Source organism: Rhipicephalus microplus, chromosome 6 (genome assembly GCF_043290135.1).
Source record: "Rhipicephalus microplus isolate Deutch F79 chromosome 6, USDA_Rmic, whole genome shotgun sequence".
Taxonomy (NCBI): Eukaryota; Metazoa; Arthropoda; class Arachnida; order Ixodida; family Ixodidae; genus Rhipicephalus; species Rhipicephalus microplus.
Window position 1 is genome coordinate 97619848 of NC_134705.1, and position 22794 is coordinate 97642641.

General features: G+C 43.3%; 1 protein-coding gene across 7 annotated transcripts in view; it reads right to left on the bottom strand.

The window, feature by feature from the left end:
* The window catches only part of LOC119167452 (protein-cysteine N-palmitoyltransferase Rasp), an 89832-nt gene that overhangs the window by 41742 nt on the left and 25296 nt on the right, over window positions 1-22794 (bottom strand). For 6 of the 7 annotated variants that reach the window (XM_075866262.1, XM_037418921.2, XM_075866260.1 and 3 more), the window contains 2 exons: window positions 8281-8482; window positions 5743-5887 (listed from right to left, as the gene is read on the bottom strand). In XM_075866262.1, the coding sequence (XP_075722377.1) occupies window positions 5743-5887; window positions 8281-8482 (347 nt within the window). Of the gene's footprint in view, window positions 1-5742; window positions 5888-8280; window positions 8483-22794 lie in introns of those variants that run through there. The other variant, XM_075866265.1, reaches the window with a different exon arrangement.

The following is a 22794-nucleotide window of genomic DNA, read 5'->3' on the forward strand; positions in this document are numbered from 1 at the left end:
CTTAATTAGGTTCTTCGTTTCCTGGGAAAGCTTGCCAGTGTCCTGTCTAACTACCCTGCCTCCAACTTCCACTGCACACTCCTTAATGATACTCGTCAGATTACCATTCATTGTATCTACGCTAAGGTTGGTTTCCTCACTAAGAGCTGAGTGCCTGTTTTGAAGCGAGACTCTGAGTCCCTGTACTTTCCCTCTCAGTGCTAGCTCGTTGATTAGCTTATTGCGTATCAGTTTATGTCGTTCCTTTTTCAAGTGTAGGCGGATTCGAGACCGTACAATTCTATGGTCACTGCATCATACCTTGCAAATCACTTCCACATCCTGCACGATGCCTGGGTTTGCGCTCATTGTAAGGTCTATTTCGTTATTTTCGTTATTAGGGCTCCTCCATGTCCACTTGCGGTTTCCTCGTTTTCGGTAGAAGGTATGCGAAATCTGTAAATTATTGCGTTCTGCTAATTCTACTAGTAGCTCTCCTCTGGCGTTTCTAGTACCAATGCCATAATCTCCAACTGCCTGGTCTCCAGCCTGCTTCTTCCCTACCTTTGCATTAAAGTCTCCTATCAGTATAGTATACTGTGTTTTTACCTTACTCATTGCCGATTCCACGTCTTCACAGACGCTTTGAACTGAAGCGTCATCATGGCTGGATGTAGGCGCGTAAGCCTGCACCACCTTCTTCTTGTATCTTTTATTCAGTTCAATTACAATAACTACCACCGTTTCATTAATGATATAGTATTCCTCTAGGTTGACAGCTATGTTTCTGTGAATTAGGAACCCCTCTCCAAGTTCTTTCTGTCTGCCAAGCCCCGCTAGCAAAGTACGTGCCCATTCTGTAGCACCGTATAGGTCTCATCTGTCATCCACACCTCACTGAGCCCTATTATATCCCTTTTAACACCCTCTAGCTCCTCGAATAGTACAGCTAGACTTCCCTCACTAGATAAGGTTCTAGCGTTAAACGTTGCCAAGTTCCGGATCCAATGTCGGCCTGTCCGGATCCTGAGATTTTTAGCACCCCCTGCTGCGTTGCAGATCTGACCGCCACCGTGGTCAATTTCTGCGCAGCCGCTGGGGACTGAAGGCCGTGAGTTATTTGACGTATGCATGTGGGAGGTAGTGGCCAGATACTGCACCAGGATGGCCAATCCTTCTCTGGTGAGGGAGTGCGTTCCCGGCGGTGGTTACCGGTGAGGCCGCACCCAGGCCTCTTAATGCAGTTCCATCATCACGCGGATTTTTTTAATCCGGTTGGGAACTGCGCGGCACCGGGATTTGAACCACGAACATTTTGCATGCGGGGCGGATGCTCTAACCACTATGCCATCGCACTCTGTCTCACTCAGACTCAGATAGAGCCGAGAGTCTGAGTGTGTTTGGGTAAGTAATATTTTGGTGAGTCTGAGTCAGAATGTTTCTGATTGAAGAAAATTTTCAGGAGCGATAGTCCGAGTGAAGCTGGCTCAAGAAAATTTAAGTGAATCTGAGTTTGAGTGAATCCAAAGAGAAAAATATAATTCACGAGTGAGTCTCAGAGAGCCCCACAATTTTGCAGACCTATAAATCAGGCTAACGTATAATAAAAATTCTACCAGTTTTTTCGTTATACAGTTTCTCAGTTTAAAACTTCAGCTTCATACCCTCCCACAATTTACCCACGGAAAATTTTTTACAAAGCATTTCTGAATTCACAGTCCATTTTTTCAAAAACAAAACCAAAATTGAGCAATTGTATACACACTTTATTGTCAACGGCATCGAACAACTCGTTCATATGGATAAATAATCATAGATGATTGCCAGTGGCTTTTGGCTGCCTGCTGAAAGAGTTTGCAATACAGGCAGGCCATGCCATCACCAACAAAGGGGGGCCCACATTCAAAGGCAGAATTTATCAACTCCCTACCAATTCATAAATTTCATTAAAAAGATTGACTTCTCAGCGGTCCGGCAACTCAGATATGTCTCGTCAGGTGGCAATTTTATGTGCCATGCCTGGACTCTAGGTGCCTATAGTCCAAGCATGGCAACCCTGAACTGAATCACAATTCTGAAAGCACACCTTTCAATAAGCCATTAACATTTACCTTCAGACTATTCTTGCAAGCAATGTACCAGAATCAGTTTTCTTATAACTCTGCAATAAAGAATGCTCATTGCAAAGTTCGTTCATTGAAGTACAAATGAGCCTACTCATGCAGATGTGCCACACACCTTTTTACAAACAAGAAAACGAATGTTACTGCTCAGCAAATTACCAATTAAATGGCCATCTTTAGTTTCCAGACCTTGCACCAAAAACAAGAAAGTTATCCAAAAACGTGCCACTTGTGCAACAGACCTGTGAACAGCCATTTCAGAACAAAGTTTCAAGCTAAAGGTTGTCTTTGTTTTCAGATTTTGATCAAACACAACAGAAAGGCAAAACACTTGGATCATGGTGCTAATTTATAACATCACAACAGCAATACAGTTATTCATGCATATCCAAATAACTCAAAATGGATGCTACATAGCCATAAAAATGCATAACAAATAAAAGTAGCACATGATCAACAACTTGTTTTTAGGCCAATCACAGCAGAGTGGACTATAAGCCCTTAAGATCAGATGTATAAAGTCAATTTTTCTGGGCTTGTTTTCTTTTTGTGTGTGTGTGCATTTTTAACAACAGCATTTTCAATTTTTGAACATGCAAAAAGAGTTCGGGGCTTTAATGTCTACAAAAACTAGCTCAATGCAAAAACTATGTGCACATGCACATATGTCAATACTAATAAAGTGATCTTCCCATTCTATCATGCCTAGCGATGAGCAAAAAAATATTTGGAATAATTTAATTTATAATAAAATGTATAATTACTAAACTTGCCAAACACTAAACTTGCCAAAATTACTAAACTTGCCGAGATGGGCCCAGCCGTTTGATCTCGGCTGACGCCGAGATCAAACGACTGGGCCCATCTCGTGTGCTCGAATGGCGCATACGACAAGACGCATGCTCAACACACCACCCGTACTTAACGAGCACGAGAAGATGCGACATGGGGGGGTGGGGGTTGGACGATTAGCCACTGTGAACGTTCATTTAACGGGTTAGTCACCACCTCTGATCTGACGCGCACACGATATCTCACTGTCTCGGCAGCCATCAGTGGTCGGTTCGTACAACCTTCTACGTGCTGCTCTTCAACGTGAACAAGCTGTGCTGAAAATGTCCATGAAGCGGCTCTACTTACACCAGCGTTTTTCACAGCGGTGTCAAATACAAAAGATTTGCCAGCCTCACTTTGTATAACATTAACAACTTGGTAATTTGCCTTCTACTGATACAGCTATATATATTAAAGTAAGAGTGTTGAGCGAGTTGCATGTCATTCATGATGAACGTAAACAGCACACACACACAAAAGAAAGAAAACACGAAACTACACAAGAACGGTGAAGCGATGAAAACATATGCTGTCTCCTTGATCTCATATCAAAATTTTTTTGTCACTCGGACTTTGTTCCTCAGATACAGTGTGGTAACGCAAAATTTTCAACCGACAAACTTTGCAGCCGTAAATTTTATCTCTCTGTGATGCTTCCAATTTGCGCTAAATACGCGAGATTAGACGAATGTCTGAAAGTAAACTTGAAACAACTGAGCCTCAAAACTGTCCTTATATACCTCTCTCTCTCTCTCTCTTTTTTTCCTGCTTGTGTCGATGCACCACTACCCGAACATTTTAGTTCGTTTACACTGCCTGCTGAACTCTAACGAAAAGGGACCACTCTTCTTTGCCTTTTATGACTAAGAATGGCTTTCACAAAGCCACATTCGCTTCCAATTGGAATGGCTGACAACAATTTTTCTGCACGTACCTTTCCCTTTCTGTCTATATCTAGCTTTCACGCTTCCCTACCCTTCACTCCATTTAAGGCAGCACGTTCGTTACTCTCGGCTTGTTACTCTTACCCGTGCCTTCCTTATCTCACCTATTCTTTCTTTGAGTTCAATTTATGCTTCACATTCTCAAAAATTTACATAACATGTTAATTTTATGTTTGAGCAAAACTTAAGGGAAGGGAAGGCATGAACCAGGAAGCGATGTATACAGACCAAATAAAAGCTATAAAGGAAACGACATTCCGGATTTTTGCGTGGCTTGGGATAGTGAAAAAGACTTCGGTAGAGAAACCAGAACGTCGTTTAATTTTTAGCTTTTATTTGGTGTGTATGCTTCATTTAAATCATAATGTTTTATGCCGACCAGATGGGTTTTCCTCGGGACTCCAGATTTGAGAAGGGAAGCACTTCTGGCAGAAAGAAATTGCCACAAACGACTGAATTCCCCCTGAGTTTTATTATTTAACGATGTAATGTGCTGTTATTGACAAATTAATGTTTCACGGTGCATGCTCCTCTCGCACTATTCTGGTAGACTTCTCCCGATGGAGTATGTCGGGTTGCATGTAGCACGCAGTGTAGAGCACGACCAGAACCGGAACCAATGCGAACGGAAAATCTAATGGGCGAAAAAAAAACATCAACAGACAATTGGGCAGGGCCATAAGTACGGCACAGTCAAAATTGTTTAGCTGGTTGAAATGTGTACTTTTTACGGGAATGTTTATTTCATCTGCATCGAACGCGGTACCTCTCTAGTGATATGAATTCTTTGCAAAGCTTTTAATGCAAAACAAAATATAAAGACACTGTGGCGCACTTTTGCCGTCGCCGTGATGTTCTGTTTAAAGTCGAAATTCATAACATCGTCTTGTACATTGTATGGTGCGTTCTGTGTGCGCGTGACAGCTTTTGGAGGCTTCAGACGGGTGAGGTCACAACAGTGATGAAACGCACGGGCCGGCTCCGTTAGGAAGTGGAGCTTTAAGAGGTGTCAGGGTGGGGAGGGGGGCTGTATCGCTTGAGCTGCAACTAATAATTATGAAGGAAAGGGCACGGCCTTCGCACTTTCGTCGTGTGAGGTACGTACGTGAAGGTCTTCTACGGCGCTTTCCCGAGGTAACGGTATCCTCGACAGAGGGCAAGTCACCAGATTTCAAGATGCTGGCAAACCAACCGAACGTGGCCAGTGCCTTTCCACGCCCAAGGTTTTCGCATAGTGACAACTTGAATGTTTCTTGTGATGTTCGAGAGAGCGACTCAAGCGAAGACAGGATACAATATCCATAGGGATGAAGTGAAGTCGAGTTGCGCCTGTCAGCTGTCAGAAGAAAGAGCTCATTGCTCGCACATGTTCGCACTGGATGATCGCAGAGACGGGAGCTGCCCTAACACTCAGGTTCGTCTCATCAGTTTCTCTACGGCACCCAGTGAGCCTTTTGAATAATGGTGCTCCACCTCCGTCATAAGGACATCGACAATGGCATCCCAACGCAAGAGCGTCAAAAAATCGCGATGAATATATGCGCTCCGAGGTAGCAGCTCATAGGACGTACGTGGTGACCATGATAGTGACTAATCTTGGCGCATTATCATTATTATTATTATTATTATTATTATTATTATTATTATTATTATTATTATTATTATTATTATTATTATTATTATTATTATTATTATTATTATTATTATTATTATTATTATTATTATTATACCTTTGTGCTGGTAGTAAACACTTGGTAGCTTGTGCGTTTATGATCTCGCGTCGTCGTCCGAAAACTTTTTTTATCTACGCATAATTTGCTGCGAAACTCCAACGAATGCGACTGTGAACAAAGTCTACGTACCTATAAGTATTCTTTTGCACAGAATGATGCAGATGTCGTAGTCAGCGAGGTGGAAGATGCAGGCACAGATGGACAGCAGGTAGTTTGGTGAGCCAAGCAACGCTCCAACAACCCGAAGTCGCTCAGGCGTGGTTAGGTACCGCTCCTGTTAGGGTGGAACTGATTATTGAAGTGACAGTGTCACTCATACGCGACAGCATTTATTTATTAGCGGTATGCGCAACGGCTTACTCTCTTTTTTTCTTTTCCTAAAATGCTTGATTTGGTCGAGCTCTTACATACCGTTTTTTTATTATTCAGAAAATTTCTTCTAAATAATAAAATTTACAATAAACTTCTCATATTGATTATATTAAACCCATGAAAAAAGCCCTGCTGTCTCAAACCTGCTTTGAAATACACACCCACCGAAATAAAGCGTCTGGTTTATCACCTATACTTCCGACACTACAGTAGGATAACATTGTCTGGAGCCCTTACACGTTGACCTGCGTATCAACACTTGAAAGGTGCAGCGTAAAGCAGGACACTTCATCTGTGACCGACATCAGGAGGAGGAAAGTGTAAGCGGAAAGACAGGGAGGTTAGCCAGTTTTAGAGCGGCTGGCTACCCTGTGCTGGGGAAAGGGGTGAGGGGAATGAAAGATGGTAAAAATAAATGTTGCGAAGAAAGAGAGAAATTACAAAAAGCTGACAAAAATTACAAAAATTATGAAACTACAAAAAAACACTGACACCAGCACACAGACTCAATACTGAGTTACTGCTGCGCGCAGGGCTCGCTCCTCTATCCAGTATATCGAATCATCATCGCCTAAAGTTTATGTACTTACGTTTGCACAATTTGTTAAAGGCTGAGGCATTAGACTACATCAATATAAGTCACTCAAAGATTACCCGACACGAACACCCTCTCACGCTCAAGGGATTCTTTTAAAACAACAACACTTTTTTATTTTTATTTTAGCTATTGCTGCGTCAGTGAAATGCTTTAGACGCCTCAGCGGTCTTACAAACGATAGTACGAAAATTCTAGAAACTCGTTGGATCAGTCACTCATTGTAACGCCGATCTAGATAGTTCGCATTATCGAATGGACTCCTAAAAATTAACTTCCTGTTTGTTTGATCCTCTAACCTACTGCCCCTGATGCGGTGGTCTGGTGGCTAAGGTACTCTGGTGCTGGCCCGCAGGTCGTGCAATCGAATCCCGCAGGTCGTGCAATGGAGGCGGAAATGCTGTAGGCCCGTGGGTTCAGATTTGGTGCATGTTATATAACCCCAGGTGGTAGATTTTTCCGGAGCCCTCCACAATGGCGTCTCTCTTATTTATATGGTGATTTTGAGACGTTACACCCCACATATCAATCAATCAATCAATCATATAACATATTGTCAGCAACATATGTAACTTATGAATCAGTAACCTAAGTAAATATATATGTAACCTATCAAAATTTCGGTGTATAGAATGTACGTTTACTTGTTGCTTATTTATGTCAAGGCACCTATGTACAAGTTCCACTGACGTTTGTGATTTTGTCTTCGCCAACATTTGCCCTGCTGCATTTCAGTGTCTTTGCTTGTACACTTTAAGTGTACCCACTTCTGTAAAAGCCCAAGTCGATGTTGACAGTATAATAAAATATATAAATGAATAAATAAATTATTATTTGCACTGTTGTAAAGTAGTGCTGAACAAAATCAAAATTTTGGGCAAATGTCATGACAGAATGGCACGTGAGATACTTGAAGCATTTCATAATGCAAAGAATGGTGAAGCTTGGGCCAGGTACTGCTCTGCGGGGTCGCGCAGGAAGGAAAAAGATTCCCTGCAATCTCTTTTCATATTCTGTTTTTTTTTCTTCAATTTTGAACGCCGAATATTAAGTGTGGAGATAACACGCAGTGACTGCACGTCGGTTTATTGTATTTTTACTTTTCTTGGGTGATTGTGACATGAACATGCGACGGCGTGAGTGTATATATTCGAGCTGCACTTTTTTGAATAAACAGTTGCTAGTGTAATCACTTTCCTGTCTTCTCCATTTCCCGTGTAAGTTAAACTTTTGTTTGGATTTAATTTCTTGATGCAATGCACCAACTAGCCCAACAACGTGTGGTATCAGCCTAACTTGTCATACATCATGTTTATCATTCTTCCGGATGTCGTCAAATAAATAGAGAACAATACTCGCCAAGCAACGTGTCTCACTGAACCTTTATTATTGGGCGAGCGGTAAACTGGGTAAACATCTCTTCAGAAATTTTATGATGTAGAAGAGGAGGGGGGAAGGTACCCTGCATTTTACAATATATAGAGGGCTCCCCCTGCAACTCGCTTCTCCACCCACCCCCTAACACTTTATATTTGCACCACTCATTCATCAACAGTCAAATTGACAGAGTTTTTTGAGAAAAAGCAAGGGGGGGGGGGGCACTGAAGTGTTCGTCAAGCCACTACGCGCAACATGCACCACGACTTCAACTATTTATTTACGGGTGTGCGGTCTTACGACGTATTATGCCGGTTGCACACCTCGAAATATTTTGCGGGTCGCAGCTTCGTGGCTTCAGCAGCCAGGACTTCGGCGGCGATGCCCAGTACGCTCAGCACGGACCACACAGTGGCTACCTTGTCCATTCCGTGCCAGAGCCAGCTGAAGGCGAACGCGAACGCAGTACCCAACAACATCCAGGCAGCGTCCCTCCGGTCACCAAACAAGGGATCGTATACATGTCTGCAAAAGACGCACCGCTGCTTAAGAAGGTAAGTAAACACACTTCGCAATGCGTGAAGTATGTGTGATGCAGAAATATAGCAGCACTGATTTCAAGTAAAGACCTTCATTTACACATTATAGAAAAAATTAGAGGATGTATTCGACGCAGAAACTATGATGACTTGGTGGGTATATATATATATATATATATATATATATATATATATATATATATATATATATATATATATATATATATATATATATAGCTTGCACATCTTAGCAAGCGCCGAAGAAAGAAACACATACACAGAATGGGTACTCCACATCAACTGAATGTTTACTGGCATAAAACGATGAAATTGTGGAGTGTCGGTGGCGCTGCTAACGCAAATACTTGCAATGTTGCTTCCCACGCTGTTTCTTTCGCGTGCAAAGCCAGTGAAGGTGTACTCACACCTTTATCAGCATCTATAGTGAGGCAGTACGTCGTACAGACTCTTCGAGCTTGCTGAGCAGCAGAGCTGCGCAAGATGCGGGTGCCGTTGTAGCAAGGCATGCAAGAGCACCTGCGGCAGTGATCTGCCTAATGTCCACCCCCGCCAAGGAACGGACAGCTGCGCGACGCTCTTTCAGCCTTCTATTAACGAAGCGGCTAGTCTGTTCAACATAGCACATTCCACCATTAAGTTGGACACCACGCGCACTGTACACCGAACTCGCTATAAGTTCAATGACATTTGCGATGGATGTAATTGATTCCCCTTACCTTCTGATCCACAAGTGCATGCCGCGATCAAAGTATTTGCAAAAAAATGTTTATGTGAAAAACAGTTACATCTATGTCTATTTGAACGGTGTACCGTAAGCGTCTACATGCATTGTCGCATACAGACACTTATCGCACACTTATACAGATAAGAGCAAATAAAACAGGCATAAAATTCCCAAAACGGCCGATAATACTACTGTATTTTTTACTATGTACAAGGTGATTTATTGCGTTTACAGCGCCCTTTTCCAAGGCTTTTTCGGTGACATTCTCATTCTCATTAAAATAGGTAGTTTGTGGTTTATTTTATTGAATTTATTTTGAACAAACATTTTTCGCGAATAATAATTGGGCAGTGTAAAAGCAGGTTATGTACGTTTTTGACGGTCAATTCACAATAATCGCTGACCATAAGCGTCCAAGGAGGGTGCCACCTTCATCATATATCCTTATTCAATCGGGCTCGTAGGGTTACAGCCATGCACATGTGTAGGGTTACAGCTATGCACATTTTCGGCAATGTTGCAGCTGAGGACTCCTGATAGTGCAATAAAAGAGTTTTATACTCCACAAAGGCCACAAAGCTGGAGACCATGGACAAGTCATTGTGAATAGCACGTCATTACTTCCTTTATCTTCCTTTACCAAAGATATTTTTCTTCGGACTGTTCTATTTTGGAGGAAGGGGGAGTAAAAGTGCTGTAACAAAATTCAAGATCCACCTGCTTGAGAACTTTGTATACACCTATGCAGATTCCACCAGGTGCGGTTTTATGAATGACTGGAATTTTACGTCTCGAAAACAACCACCATAACTATGTGAGAGATGCCGTAAGGGAGGGCTCCGCAAGTTTCCACCACCTGGAGTTGTTTACCATGCATCTAAATCTAAACACACGGGCATCAAACATTTTCGCCTTCATCAAAAATGAGGCCACCACCCTCTGGATTGATCTCGTGAACCTCTGGTCAAGACTCAGCAGTCGATCACCAAAACCACCAGAGAACCGGGGCGGTTGACAAAGTGCTTTGGGTGACAAAGCACAACCCCTCACCTCCAGAAGTGCCTGCATCGAGTTAGCCTAGTGATGCACTTTGAGTGCGGCGGGAGAACAATGCCTTCGGCGCTCGCCAGACCTCCTGCGAATACGTAGCGCAGGTAAAAAAAGTAGTTGAGAGTCAAGCCGTATCCTAGAAGACTCGCTGTGCCCAGTGTCTCGACGGTCCACAGAAGCTTTGACATCGCCTAACTGCGTGTACATGCCAATAATACGTGAATTGGGAGTAAACATTGAATTAACTACGCTTTTTCGTATTCCAACAGACGTGCATACTCCCGTACTCGCGGAAAAATGACATCTACTATTTTTCTATCGTACTGGGTTACAATACCTTCCAATTGTTCTTACTTCTGGGGAATTTGGTATTTAGATTTGCTGTACATTACCAGTTTGTCTGTGCCGTCTTCTTGGATACAGAAAAATACTAGCATTCAATAATTGAATTTCATTTGGTGACATTATTTATTGGTACAGTGCAATACGCCTGACTCTGGACAAACAATCATTTTCATGCACTGTTATCTTCGGGTGAGCCTCAATCAGGCTATACAAGTTTGCATTATTGGCTCAAGTGTTCGGGATACTCTGCTTACGGGTTATGCGAAGGGAGAAATAAATAGGTGAATGAATACCTTCATAAAATAAAGCATGACAGTTAAACAATACTTTGGTCCAGATTTCACTTTATCCTATCGTGCAGTTGCGTGTATACATGAAGTCTACTACGCTGCGGCTCAAGAAAATTGCAGTCGGGTACAACTTAAGCGTGAACAGAAGCTTCATCCAAAAAACTACGCTGCGCTTGTATGTCCCTACTGCATTACGAATACAGCAGCTGTTCTTCGCAAAAGGCGTTAATCCTTTTTCAAACTCATGTGAAAACAGGCATGAGAAAAGAACATTACTTTTTATGACTACAATATCATTCTTCGCTTAGCACCGAACATCTCAGCCTTTGACGAAATTGCCGGGGAAGTTGAACATTACATCTAGAACCAGTGCCACTCATTTTCTTCAAGGAAGAACTCTACCAACTTCCACCCATACCAGAACATGACGTTATAAAAATTTTGTGGGCTTGGCAGATAGCACGCTCTGCGGAATCGCAGGTTTAGCGGAATGTAGCAAGACCGAATGAGCATGCGCAGAGGGCTATAAACGACTCGTAGCATTTACTGTACGTACGCTTTTTCAGATTTACTGGTAGTACGTGTACGTTGTTAACGTAGCGCAAATAAACCATGAAGGCGATTTCGGACATCCGCTTCGAACTGAATTTAAGGTTGATATTTATGGATATATTTCTGTCATAGCAAATACCTGTGCAAAATGCTAGTAACTGTGTAATTGCACTTGCCGCCAGGTAGCTCTGACGACTAGCTGGTTGAAATATCTTAGCGTAGTTTTGAAGATCGTTTTTCATTTTGAACATACAAAGGTCTAACTAACATCGACGTAAACAAAAGCGGAAGATAAAGAAAATGGTTTTGATGAGTGGTACTTGTTTATATGCTTCAACCTTTTTTAAAAAAGTAGTGGTATTGCTGCTTGCATTTAAACTGGTGAGCATTCTTTTTCTGTCCCTTTTTTTTAACGCATTCACACTCCGATATGTGACTCTGCCTTTACATCTCGAGCACGTAAACACTATTCCACTAAACTAACATGCGCTGACTGCAAAAAACCTTTGCGGCACAGAAACAGTTCCGTTCACCCCCGCTATCGTGTCGATGCTAAACTACAAATGTCTTATGAGCGAAACTATTTAGTCGGTTCATATATGCAAATTACTTATTATTTTTGTGCGACATGGCAACGTTTGTGAGTTTCAGTGGCTTGAAAACTAGTGCTGCAAATTAGTAGTGCAGGTGGACATAACCTATAGAAGTAATGTCTGAAGGCCTCAACAAGGACTAGGTGGACTCCGCTTCTGACCAGCCTTACTATGGTGGCCATCACCTCCCGTGGCTTGAAATCCGGTCTCACTTTGTCTACCTGCGGAATTCTTGAATAGTTTTTGTGCGATACAACATGGGTGCAACTACGAGGAACACGTCTTGAATAAATATGAATCGAATGGAGTCAGGTTACGAAATATTTACTGATAACATGACTGGAAAGTCTAGACTACTCTTAATTCAAAGATTATTAGGTGTGCCTGTTCTTTCTCACAGATTTTTCTACAGATATCATCTCGTTATCATGGCGTATATCTTCATAAACCACGTAGCCAATGTCAGCACTAAGAATGGAGCCTGCCAGAATTTAATGCTTTTCAGGTACCTGCGGTTATGGCCAGTTGTATGCTCGAAAACGCACAAAATTAAGTTAAATCAGTCGGTGACGCTCAGCTGTCATGCGAGACAAAGCAGGACGGCCGTGCGACTGCATGGCGAAGCAGGGTACAAGTTTATTGGCCATTTACTCGTGACATATACCAATGACGCCATACCCTGTTTACATCAATGGGCAGAGTGTCAAATATGCACGGACACATCGTTTCCTGGGCATAATAATCGACAGAAGTCTTTCGTGGAGCCCACATTGTGCGTACTTGAAGAAGAGACTGCTATCTATTGTGCATATCATGAAATTCTTGTGCGGTAAAGCATGGGGAACTTCTGTGGCCTCCATGCTACAGCTGTACAGGGCCCTATTTCTGGGTCTATTGCGCTACAGCTTGCCGGTACTGAGAACACTTGCAAATCGAATACTCATTCATTGGAGAGTTTGCAGGGTCAGGCACTGCCTATCTGCCTAGGACTGCCCCGATGCGCTTCTACTTATGCTACAATCATGCTTGCCAAAGACCATCCGGTTAGGACATATAGAGTTGTGGATTGCCGCAGAGCGCACATTCGACATGCTAGCCATGTCCCCGACCACCACTTGGCCCTTCTACCTTCCGGAAGACCACGTGCTACGTTTTCAGACGTCATAGCCAAGCACCTAACAGCATTCCATCAGGATATACGCCAGCTGCGAGAATGGCATGTCCTTTGTGGTGTCTCGACCAGCCGCAAGTACGTCTAGAAATTCCGGGAATAAAAAAGAAAAGCAATCACTCCAGAGTAGCATTGAAGCAAGCAAAACTGCTATTATTACGTGAGTTGTACTTAAACCGAACGCAGATATACACTGATGGGTCCGTCTCGTCCAGCAGCTCATCAGGTGCCGCAGTAATTCCGGCTGCAGCAATGACAATCAAGTTTAAATTGTCGCATATGACTACATCTACGGCATCGGAGCTTGCTGCTATAAGGGCTGCTTTACAATATCTCGTTCAAGAACGTTCAGGAAAATGGGTCATATTCTGTGATTCGAAGGCAGCGCTTCAGAGTTTGCAGTCTGCCATGCGTAGGAGGAGTCATGACCAATTGGTACAAGAAATAAGACATTGCCATCATGAAGCTCTAGCACGAGGGCATGATATTATATATCAATGGCTGCCTCGACATATCTGTATTACCGGAAATCAATTAGCCGATGATGCAGCCCGCTCAGCCCATGAAGAAACCCGTGTAGTCCCGATTCCTCTATCAAGGAATGAAGCAGCAAGACAACTTTGCCTGCTGGCTCGAGATCTCACACGCACGTTCTGGTCGTCTACCAGCTTCCAAAGGTGTTAATTTTATGAACTGGATCCTTCGCTCAAGCTAAAGCTACCATCACAACTTTCCCAATCCGATGCGACACTGTTATGCCGCCTTTGGTTGGGTGTTGCATTTACAAAAGTGTACTCCTTTCGCATTGGTATGGCAGACACTCCTACATGCGACTACTGCGGAGCTGAAGAGACCATCGAACACGTCCTGTGCAGCTGTGCTTGCTACGACACACAGCAATGCCAGCTCCGGATGGTTTTGAATCAACTTGACCCCGGGCCATTTTGTGTGCAGAAGATACTAGGACCTTGGGCATCTGTCTCAGTTGCGCAGAAAGCAACTAAAGCACTGCTACTTTACCTAAGGTCAACGAACCTGAGCGACCGCCTGTAGACTGTGTGTGCTCCCCGAGTGTGCTCGTGATTGTGTGTACCTTCTCATCTTTCTGCAACCTCTTTTCTCCCCTTTATACCGTCCCCAGTGCAGGGTAGAAAACCAGATGTGCGTCTGGTTAACCTCCCTGCCTTTCCTTGCATCTTTATCTCTCTCTCTCTCTCTCTCTCTCTACTCGTGACCAGACGAAGAAATCGTGAATGGTTGGTTGGATCGAGAAATTCAACAGTCGCAGCACTCGAAAATTGAGAATGTAAACATTTGAGAGTGATAAAGATCTTTGAGCCTATATATGGGGATATCAAAATAATAATATTGACGTTATTTCTGCATGACGGCAGGCGAAGTAACTGCCGGCTTCCAGTGTTCGGCCGGAAAGACAGAAGCGACAAGAAATAAGGATGCGTTCATTGTTTACATTTTTGTCTTGTTTAGAGGCTCTTTGAGCAAGGTTAAAGCTCAAAACACCTGATTTGCATCAGGTTTTTTATTTTTAGAGATTTGCTCCCAACACTGTATAGTGCCTGGCTTGTCTTCAACTAAGAGTCGTTCTTACCCGGCAGGCCATAAAGAGCTCGAAACTTTATTCCAGTGCGAAATATTCTACGCGCCTGGCCACGTGCCCGATAAGTGGTCGCAGGGCAGTGGGCAATGGTTCTTACTCAAGTCAAGACTACGTTGCGAACCTGTCTGGTCGTAGAAAGCCATTTGGACAATTAAATACAAACACGGGATTTCTTGGAAATCACACATCCAAACCACTCTGACGAAGTTACTCGCAGAGATGGCAACTTTCCACCCCCGTACGCGCGTTCCTTGTCGCTGGTATCTTATCGATGACGCAAACATAAAAGTATGGCGTTTTTTAGTTCATCTTCACTGTGAGCAAAGCTCCAGTGATGAAGTCAAACATCTTTGATCTTTGGTACATTGTCGGCAGTGTCCGCAAAGGTCCTTACCACTCAGAAATTTTAACATTCTGAATTTTCAGGTGCTGCGACGAGTTGGATTTCTAGATTCAACGAACCATTCACGATTTCTTCGAAAGGTCTCGTCAGCAGTAAATAGACAATAGACTTGTTGACCTTACGCCTGTGATTTCTGTTAATTAATCAATATTGTCAAATGTGTTTAAATCCATTGTCTTATCATGATATGTTGTATCACCTTGCCCAGAGTCCTATATATGATAAGTTCTGATAAATCAAACTTCTTGGTGATTCATGTAAAATGCAGAAGTTTCTTCCATTTTTATATAAAGAGCCGATTGTAGGTGTGATTATTTGACCACGTGAGTGACCCATTCTTTGTGAGCATTTGGCAATACATAAGAGCGTTCACTAGCAAGCTTCTAGAGTAAGGGCATATGAAGAAAAATACGTCCACCACAATGGCACTGCGGCGGAAGCTTGCTACGTTTATGGTGAACAATGCTCACGATTATGCTTCCATACCACACAACGGGGTCCAGATACCATGTGCCCATTTGCCACAGTGTCTGCTGCCAAACAATTAACACAATTGTATATTCAGTAGACACTAAATAAGCCACTTCCCTACACGTGCTTACTGACGAATATGCGTTACCAACCATCTTATCAACGGCGTTCGTCACCCCAAGTTTGAAGACCAGCGAACGCTTCCGTCCAGACCACCGAACAACATCGACGGCGGCACTCATTGTGGCCATCCACGAGTTAATTCGCTACATATTGATGCAGCCTTCTCACAACTTGACTATATTAAATGCGAAGTCTCCTTCTGCGTATCTATCTATCTATCTATCTATCTATCTATCTATCTATCTATCATGGTATGTGTACTATGATAGATAGATAGCCCCGCCGCGGTGGTCTAGTGGCTAAGGTACTCGGCTGCTGACCCGTAGGTCGCGGGTTCAAATCCTGGCTGCGGCGGCTGCATTTCTGGTGGAGGCGGAAATGTTGTAGGCCCGTGTGCTCAGATTTGGGTGCACGTTAAAGAACCCCAGGTGGTCGAAATTTCCGGAGCCCTCCACTACGGCGTCTCTCATAATCATGTAGTGGTTTTGGGACGTTAAACCCCACATATCAATCAATGATAGATAGATATGATATTTCATTTCATTTTTGATATAACGTATAACATTTCATGGTTTGCTGCTCTTGCGGTTTTTTCGTTCACATGACATATTGCAAAACTCGTAGTGTATGACATGACTGCATGGCCAACACAAGTGGCACACCCTAACGTTGAAATCATAACATACATGTCATGTAAGTCATGACTCATGACTACGCGCCACGCTTATGTGTGCACTCGTGGCCGTTTCGCTAGCATCACATATACCAATTTTCGTATTACGAGACGCGAATGGACGATGAAAGTAAATGACACGTCCAAACGTTATAATCATGACATGCGCGTCGTGTAAAAGTTGACTATATGTTACGCACGTCATGCACTCGTGGTCGTTTCGCTCTCTTCACATATACCAAATTTGGTGTTACGTGGCGTCAATGGATGATGAAGGTATACGGCTGGTGCAAACATCATAATTATGACATGCGTGTCGTGCTAGAACATGACAACATACCACGCTCGTGAGGCTCTCGTGGCCCGTTTAACTAGCTTCACAATATCAAATTCGGTATCACGTGACATAGACGACGATGGTAAATGACCCGTCCGAGCAAATTCATGATATGCGTGTCATGTAAAACATGACTACATGCTACGCTAATAGCATGCCAGCGACCTATTCGATAGCTCGCCACGTACTTAATTTCTTATCACGTGACGTGAATAGACGACGAAGATAAATGACACGTCTAGACATAATAACAATGAAATGGAAGTCATGGATGGCTTAATTTACGTCCACCTTGTAACGTTGTGTTGCTTTTGAAGTGACATATCCACTTTTCTCTTTCATGCTTCACATATCATCAATTCCAGCTGTACGTGGGATCTGCTATTTTTTTGTGACTCGAAATCAGTATTTCAAGTAAAAGATTTGGTGCTAAAATGGGGTTCATATTATCTTCTTGTTCGAAAAGTGGATGATGGTAGCGATGATGAGGAAAAACTATATTTTTATTGCTTCAAATATTTCTGGCGAAGTAGGTGGTGTCCTCTGTTCAGGAATACACTGAGCTTTGCGGCTCGCTAAGATGGTCCAGCAAAGCCAGCTGCCTTTCCCGATTCTTCCTACCAGGCCAGGTCTCTGACTGCTTCGTTCGAGATGTTGTACCAAAAAGGGGATAATTATTGTTCTGGGATCGCAATTTACATTCCCTTGTAAAGTGGGCGAGAGTTGGTCGTTTTTCAAATCATTGACAGCGACACGCGTATATTTTGGGATTTATGTGGTCTTTTCTATGCAACTGAGAGTACGTTTTAGCGCTGAATACAGGCCATCGTATAAAGTACCAGTAGGCTGCATGGCAATGCGCAGTACATGGAAACGAGGAAGCGGATGCGGAGGCAAAAGTGGGCCACGCCAACGCCACAACATTGCCAATTCCATTTTCATGGCTGTACACAAACGCCGTTATGTAAACTTTCCTTCACAAGATTGCTATAGCATACTGGCCTTCACCAACTCATCGTCAGCGCCGTTTTCACGAACTGGACCCTGATATTCAAGTTCCTATACCGTGGACTATGAAAAGATGCAGTCCAAGCTTGCTCACAGGCTGCGCCTATGTGTGACGTCCACTGGTCGCTTCCTGCCCTTTATCGGCAGTGCAAACAACCCGAATCGTAAAGTATGCGGCACTCCGAAGATCATTGAACACCTCTTGTGCATCTGCCCATGATGTAACATGAAAAATAATTGTTGGCCACCTTTTCACTGAATGCTGTCAAGTAACAAGTAACGAAGCATTTGACTTGGCATATTTACTTGAACCCAAGTGCAATATTTTCAAAGCCCTGAACAAGTTTTTGCGTGAGGCAAAACTAGAAAAACCGTAAATGAACTTAGACCAATTTATTGTATTGACCCATCATCGATTTCATCCTCATGAGCAGCAACTCCTCCTTTTTACTTTCTTTACCTAACGTTTTTACTTTCTTTACCTTGTCATCCTTTAGCTAACGTCGAGTAGCAGATCAACACAAAAATGGCAGAACCAACGTACTGTAGGAATCGATGATATGCGAAGCACGAATGAGACATGTTGATATGTCACTTTAAAATCAACACAATGTTACGAGATGGAGGTAAATACTGCCGTACGTGACTTCCATGTCATGATTATCATGTTTGGATGTGTCGTTTACCTTCGTAATCTATTCACGTCACGTGATACTAAATTTAGTATATGTAGAGCTAGCGAAACGACAGCGAGCACGCTATGAGCGTGGTATGTTTTCATGGTCTTACATGACACGCATGTCAGGATTATCCTGTTTGCACCAGTCATATTATTTCGTCATCCATTGACGTCACTAAGCACCCGACTCGGTATATGTGGAGCTCGCAAAATGGCCGTGAGCACATCATAAAAGGCCTAATATACTCCAATGTAGCGTTGACGCGCGCGCACGCTGGGCACTGTGACGCTACGTTAGCAAAACGCGAGCACTTTATGGTCTGACGCCATGCGCGGCCGGCGCGACCAGCGTCCGTCGGCGCGGCCGGACAGAAACCGCTGCGAAATGCATCAGGCTGCATTTCGCGCCGATGCGTTACCCATACAACACTGCGTCTCCCTCTTTTCGCGACGGAGGGACGCCAGACGCGCTGAAACGCACATGAGTCAAAGCAACGTAACGCGGCGCGAGCCTGCTAGTATATGGCAGGACCCGCACCTGTCGTCGCAAAGCCGGCGTGACGCGTCGAAATGAACGCCGGAGAGCACGCGCACCGCGTCACGTCGAAATGTATTGGCGCCTTGACTGTGGCATGTAGTCATGTTGTTACATGACGCACATCTAATGATTATCATTTTTGCACCAGTCAAATACCTTTGTCATCCATTGACCTCGTGTAATTCCAAATTCGGCTTGTGTGAAACTAGCGAAACGGCCGCAAGCGCATCATGAGTGTGGCATGCAGTCATATTGCTACATGACACGCATGTCATGATTATCATGTTTCTATGTGTCATTTGCCTATATCGTCCGTTCGCGTCACGTATTACCGAGTTTAATACATGTGAAGCTAGCGAAATGGCCGTGAGCGCATCATGAGCGTAGCATGTAGTAATGTTCTTACATGACACACATCTCATGTTTATCACGTTCGCACTAGTATCGTACCTTCGTCATCCATTTACGTACGGCAATACCAGATTTGGTATAAGTGAAGCTAGTGTAACACCGCCAGCGCTTCATTAGTTTGTCATGTAATCATGTTGTTACATGACACGCATCTCATGATTATTATGTTTGCACCAGTCACGTACCTTTGTCATTCATTCACGTACCGTAATACCTAATTTAGTATATGTGACGCTAGCAAAACAGCCGCGAGTGCACCAGGAGGAGCTTGGCATGTAGTCATGTTGTTACATGACACGCATGTAATGATTTTCATGTTAGGGTCTGTCGCTTGTGTTTTCCATGCATTCATGTCATACCATACCAGTTGTGCAACAACCCATGTAAACAAAACCACCGCAAGAGCTGCAGGACCTTCAAATGTAAATTATGACAATAATGAAATCCATGTCATGACTTTCATGCTATGACTCATGAAATACGTTCTTCATACAGCAATGTTATGCCATACCAAGTTTGGTATTGATACCACTATCGAAGCAGCCAGGAGAGCTGAAAGTTATAGGCGGCTAGATAGATAGATAGATAGATAGATAGATAGATAGATAGATAGATAGATAGATAGATAGATAGATAGATAGATAGATAGATAGATAGATAGATAGATAGATAGATAGATAGATAGATAGATAGATAGATAGATACGCTCGAAGTCACCGAAGTTCACTGAGAAATGCTTCGCATTTAAAAATTGATTTAGACCAATCTTCTAGCTTTTCTCTCATAATGAACCTCAATCTCTCTCTCTTTCTCTCTCCCCGGATCTCAGTACCGAACCGGGCACAATAATGCGAGTCCGAGTAATCACACACTGAGTATATGCATCAGCTATAAGTACTCCCGTGTATGGTGTAACAGCAACACGTAAACCACGCACTAAAAGATGTGTGCTTGAGTGGAAACGATCAGCACGCTAAGACGGAAACAAAATAAAATGTAAAAAAAAACAACCGCCAACTTTGATTCAGACAAATCAAGAACGGGGCGTTTGCAGAGATCCTTTATATTCATTATGAGTTCCCATTAAAGTTTCAGTGTGGTGACATTAAGTTTGCTGAGTCATGCTGCAGTGGGAGATTTTCGCTCTCCCTTATTACAGTACCTTTGCTCGGAATTGTTGAACATTCATTCTAAACACGCCCTCGGAATATCAAGCCTTTAATACTGTTGCCACTGCGGGGACTAGTCTCGAGACCGACGAAGACGTGACGGCCTCGATAGTTAACCTCTCCGAGGTACATTGAAAACGGCCGCGAGCGCATCATAAGCCTACCATGTAGTCATATTCTTACATGACATGCATCTCATGATTGTCATGTTTTCGCCAGTCACATACATTTGTCATTCATTCACGTCTCGTAATACGAAGTTTGGTGTATGTGAAGCTAGCGAAACGACCACGAGCGCATCGTGAATGAGGCATGTAGTCATGTTGTTACATGACATGCATCTCATGATTATCATGTCTATACCAGTCACATACCTTCGTCATCCATACCAAGGTTGTGTACATACCACCTTGGTGAGAACAGAATAAACCACCTTGGTATTATACCACCAAGGTGGTATAATACCAAGGCGGTATATAAGTGAAGCTAGCGAAACGACTGCGAGCGTAACATGAGCGTGGCGCGTAGTCATGACTCTTGACTTACATGATTTACATGACATGCATGTCATGATTTCCACGTTAGGGTTTGTCACTTGTGTTCGCCATGCAGTCATGTCCTAGCATGCCAATTTTGCAACATATCATGTGAACGAAGCCCCCGCAAGAGCAGCAAGACCATGAAATCTAAATCATGACGTTCAAGACATTCATGTTTTGATAGTCAAGTTATGACCAGTCAATTGTGCTCGTCATACACTCCTGTTATGCCATAATCATGTTTAGTATTGATACCATTAACGGAATGGTCAGGAGAGCTTAAAGTCGTAGGCGCATAGATAGATAGATAGATAGATAGATAGATAGATAGATAGATAGATAGATAGATAGATAGATAGATAGATAGATAGATAGATAGATAGATAGATAGATAGATAGATAGATAGATAGATAGATAGATAGATAGATAGATAGATAGATAGATAGATAGATAGATAGATAGATAGATAGATACGCTCAAAGACACCGAAGTTCGCTAAGAAATGCTTCGCATTTAAAAAGGAAAGAGTGGACGAATCGGCCAGTTGCAAAACGCCATGTCTGCTTGTCTCCCCGAGAAGAAAACAACACACCATGCATAGATGGCATGGCGTCTACTTTAGACAAACATGCCGTGGCATGTCTGTCGGCGTCTCGCACTGAGAAGCAAACGTTTGTAGAGGCCAACGTACAGGCCGCGTCTGTAATTCCTGGGGCTCTTTGTGGCGCAGTCTCGGTCATTACGAAGTGTACGGACGCTAATGTTTCGACAGATGCTGTATAAAATTCAGCCTAATCAAACAGTCTAGTTCATTCAGAAAGCCATGCTATAGCGACTTCCTCGAGCAAGTTGCAAGACGTCTTGGGAGTTCTCTACTGACGCGCCTTGGCAAGCAGCCAGCAGTCAATGTCATTGGTGGAGACAACGTCGAACGTGCTGCCACACCACTTCCTGAATCGTCGGAAAGTAGCTTCAGCCTTGGAGTGAACAGTAGCATCGAGCTAGAACCTTGCCTAGACGAATGTGACGTGAGGATGCTTACCCTGCCAGAAGTTAAGCGTGTCCACACGGCTGAAACCAGCTTGGGCGGCTACAGGATAGCCACTTCGCGTTCCAGCAACTGAAGAAACATCGACCCTCTTCTAGAGGTCCCAAGTGTGTTTGTAACGTATGCATTGCATGTCCCACGGACGCCGGGGTGTCAAATCCCACAACACGACCACTTCAGTACAAGGTTACCCACCCTTATTTGAATATGGCTGACTCCCTTGACCTTGGATTCTGAACTTGGCAACGTTTAACGCTAGAACCTTATCTAGTGGGGGAAGTCTAGCTGCACTATTCGAGGAGCTAGAAGGTGTTAAATGGGATATAATAGGGCTCAGTGAGGTTAGAAGCACAAATGAGGCCTATACGGTGCTACAGACTGGGCACGTCCTTTGCTATCGGGGCTTGGCAGACAGAAGAGAACTGGCACTAGGGTTCCTAATTCAGAGAAACATAGCTAGCAACATAGAGGAATACTATAGCATTAATGAAAGGGTGGTAGGTATCGTAATTAAACTGAATGAAAGATACAAGA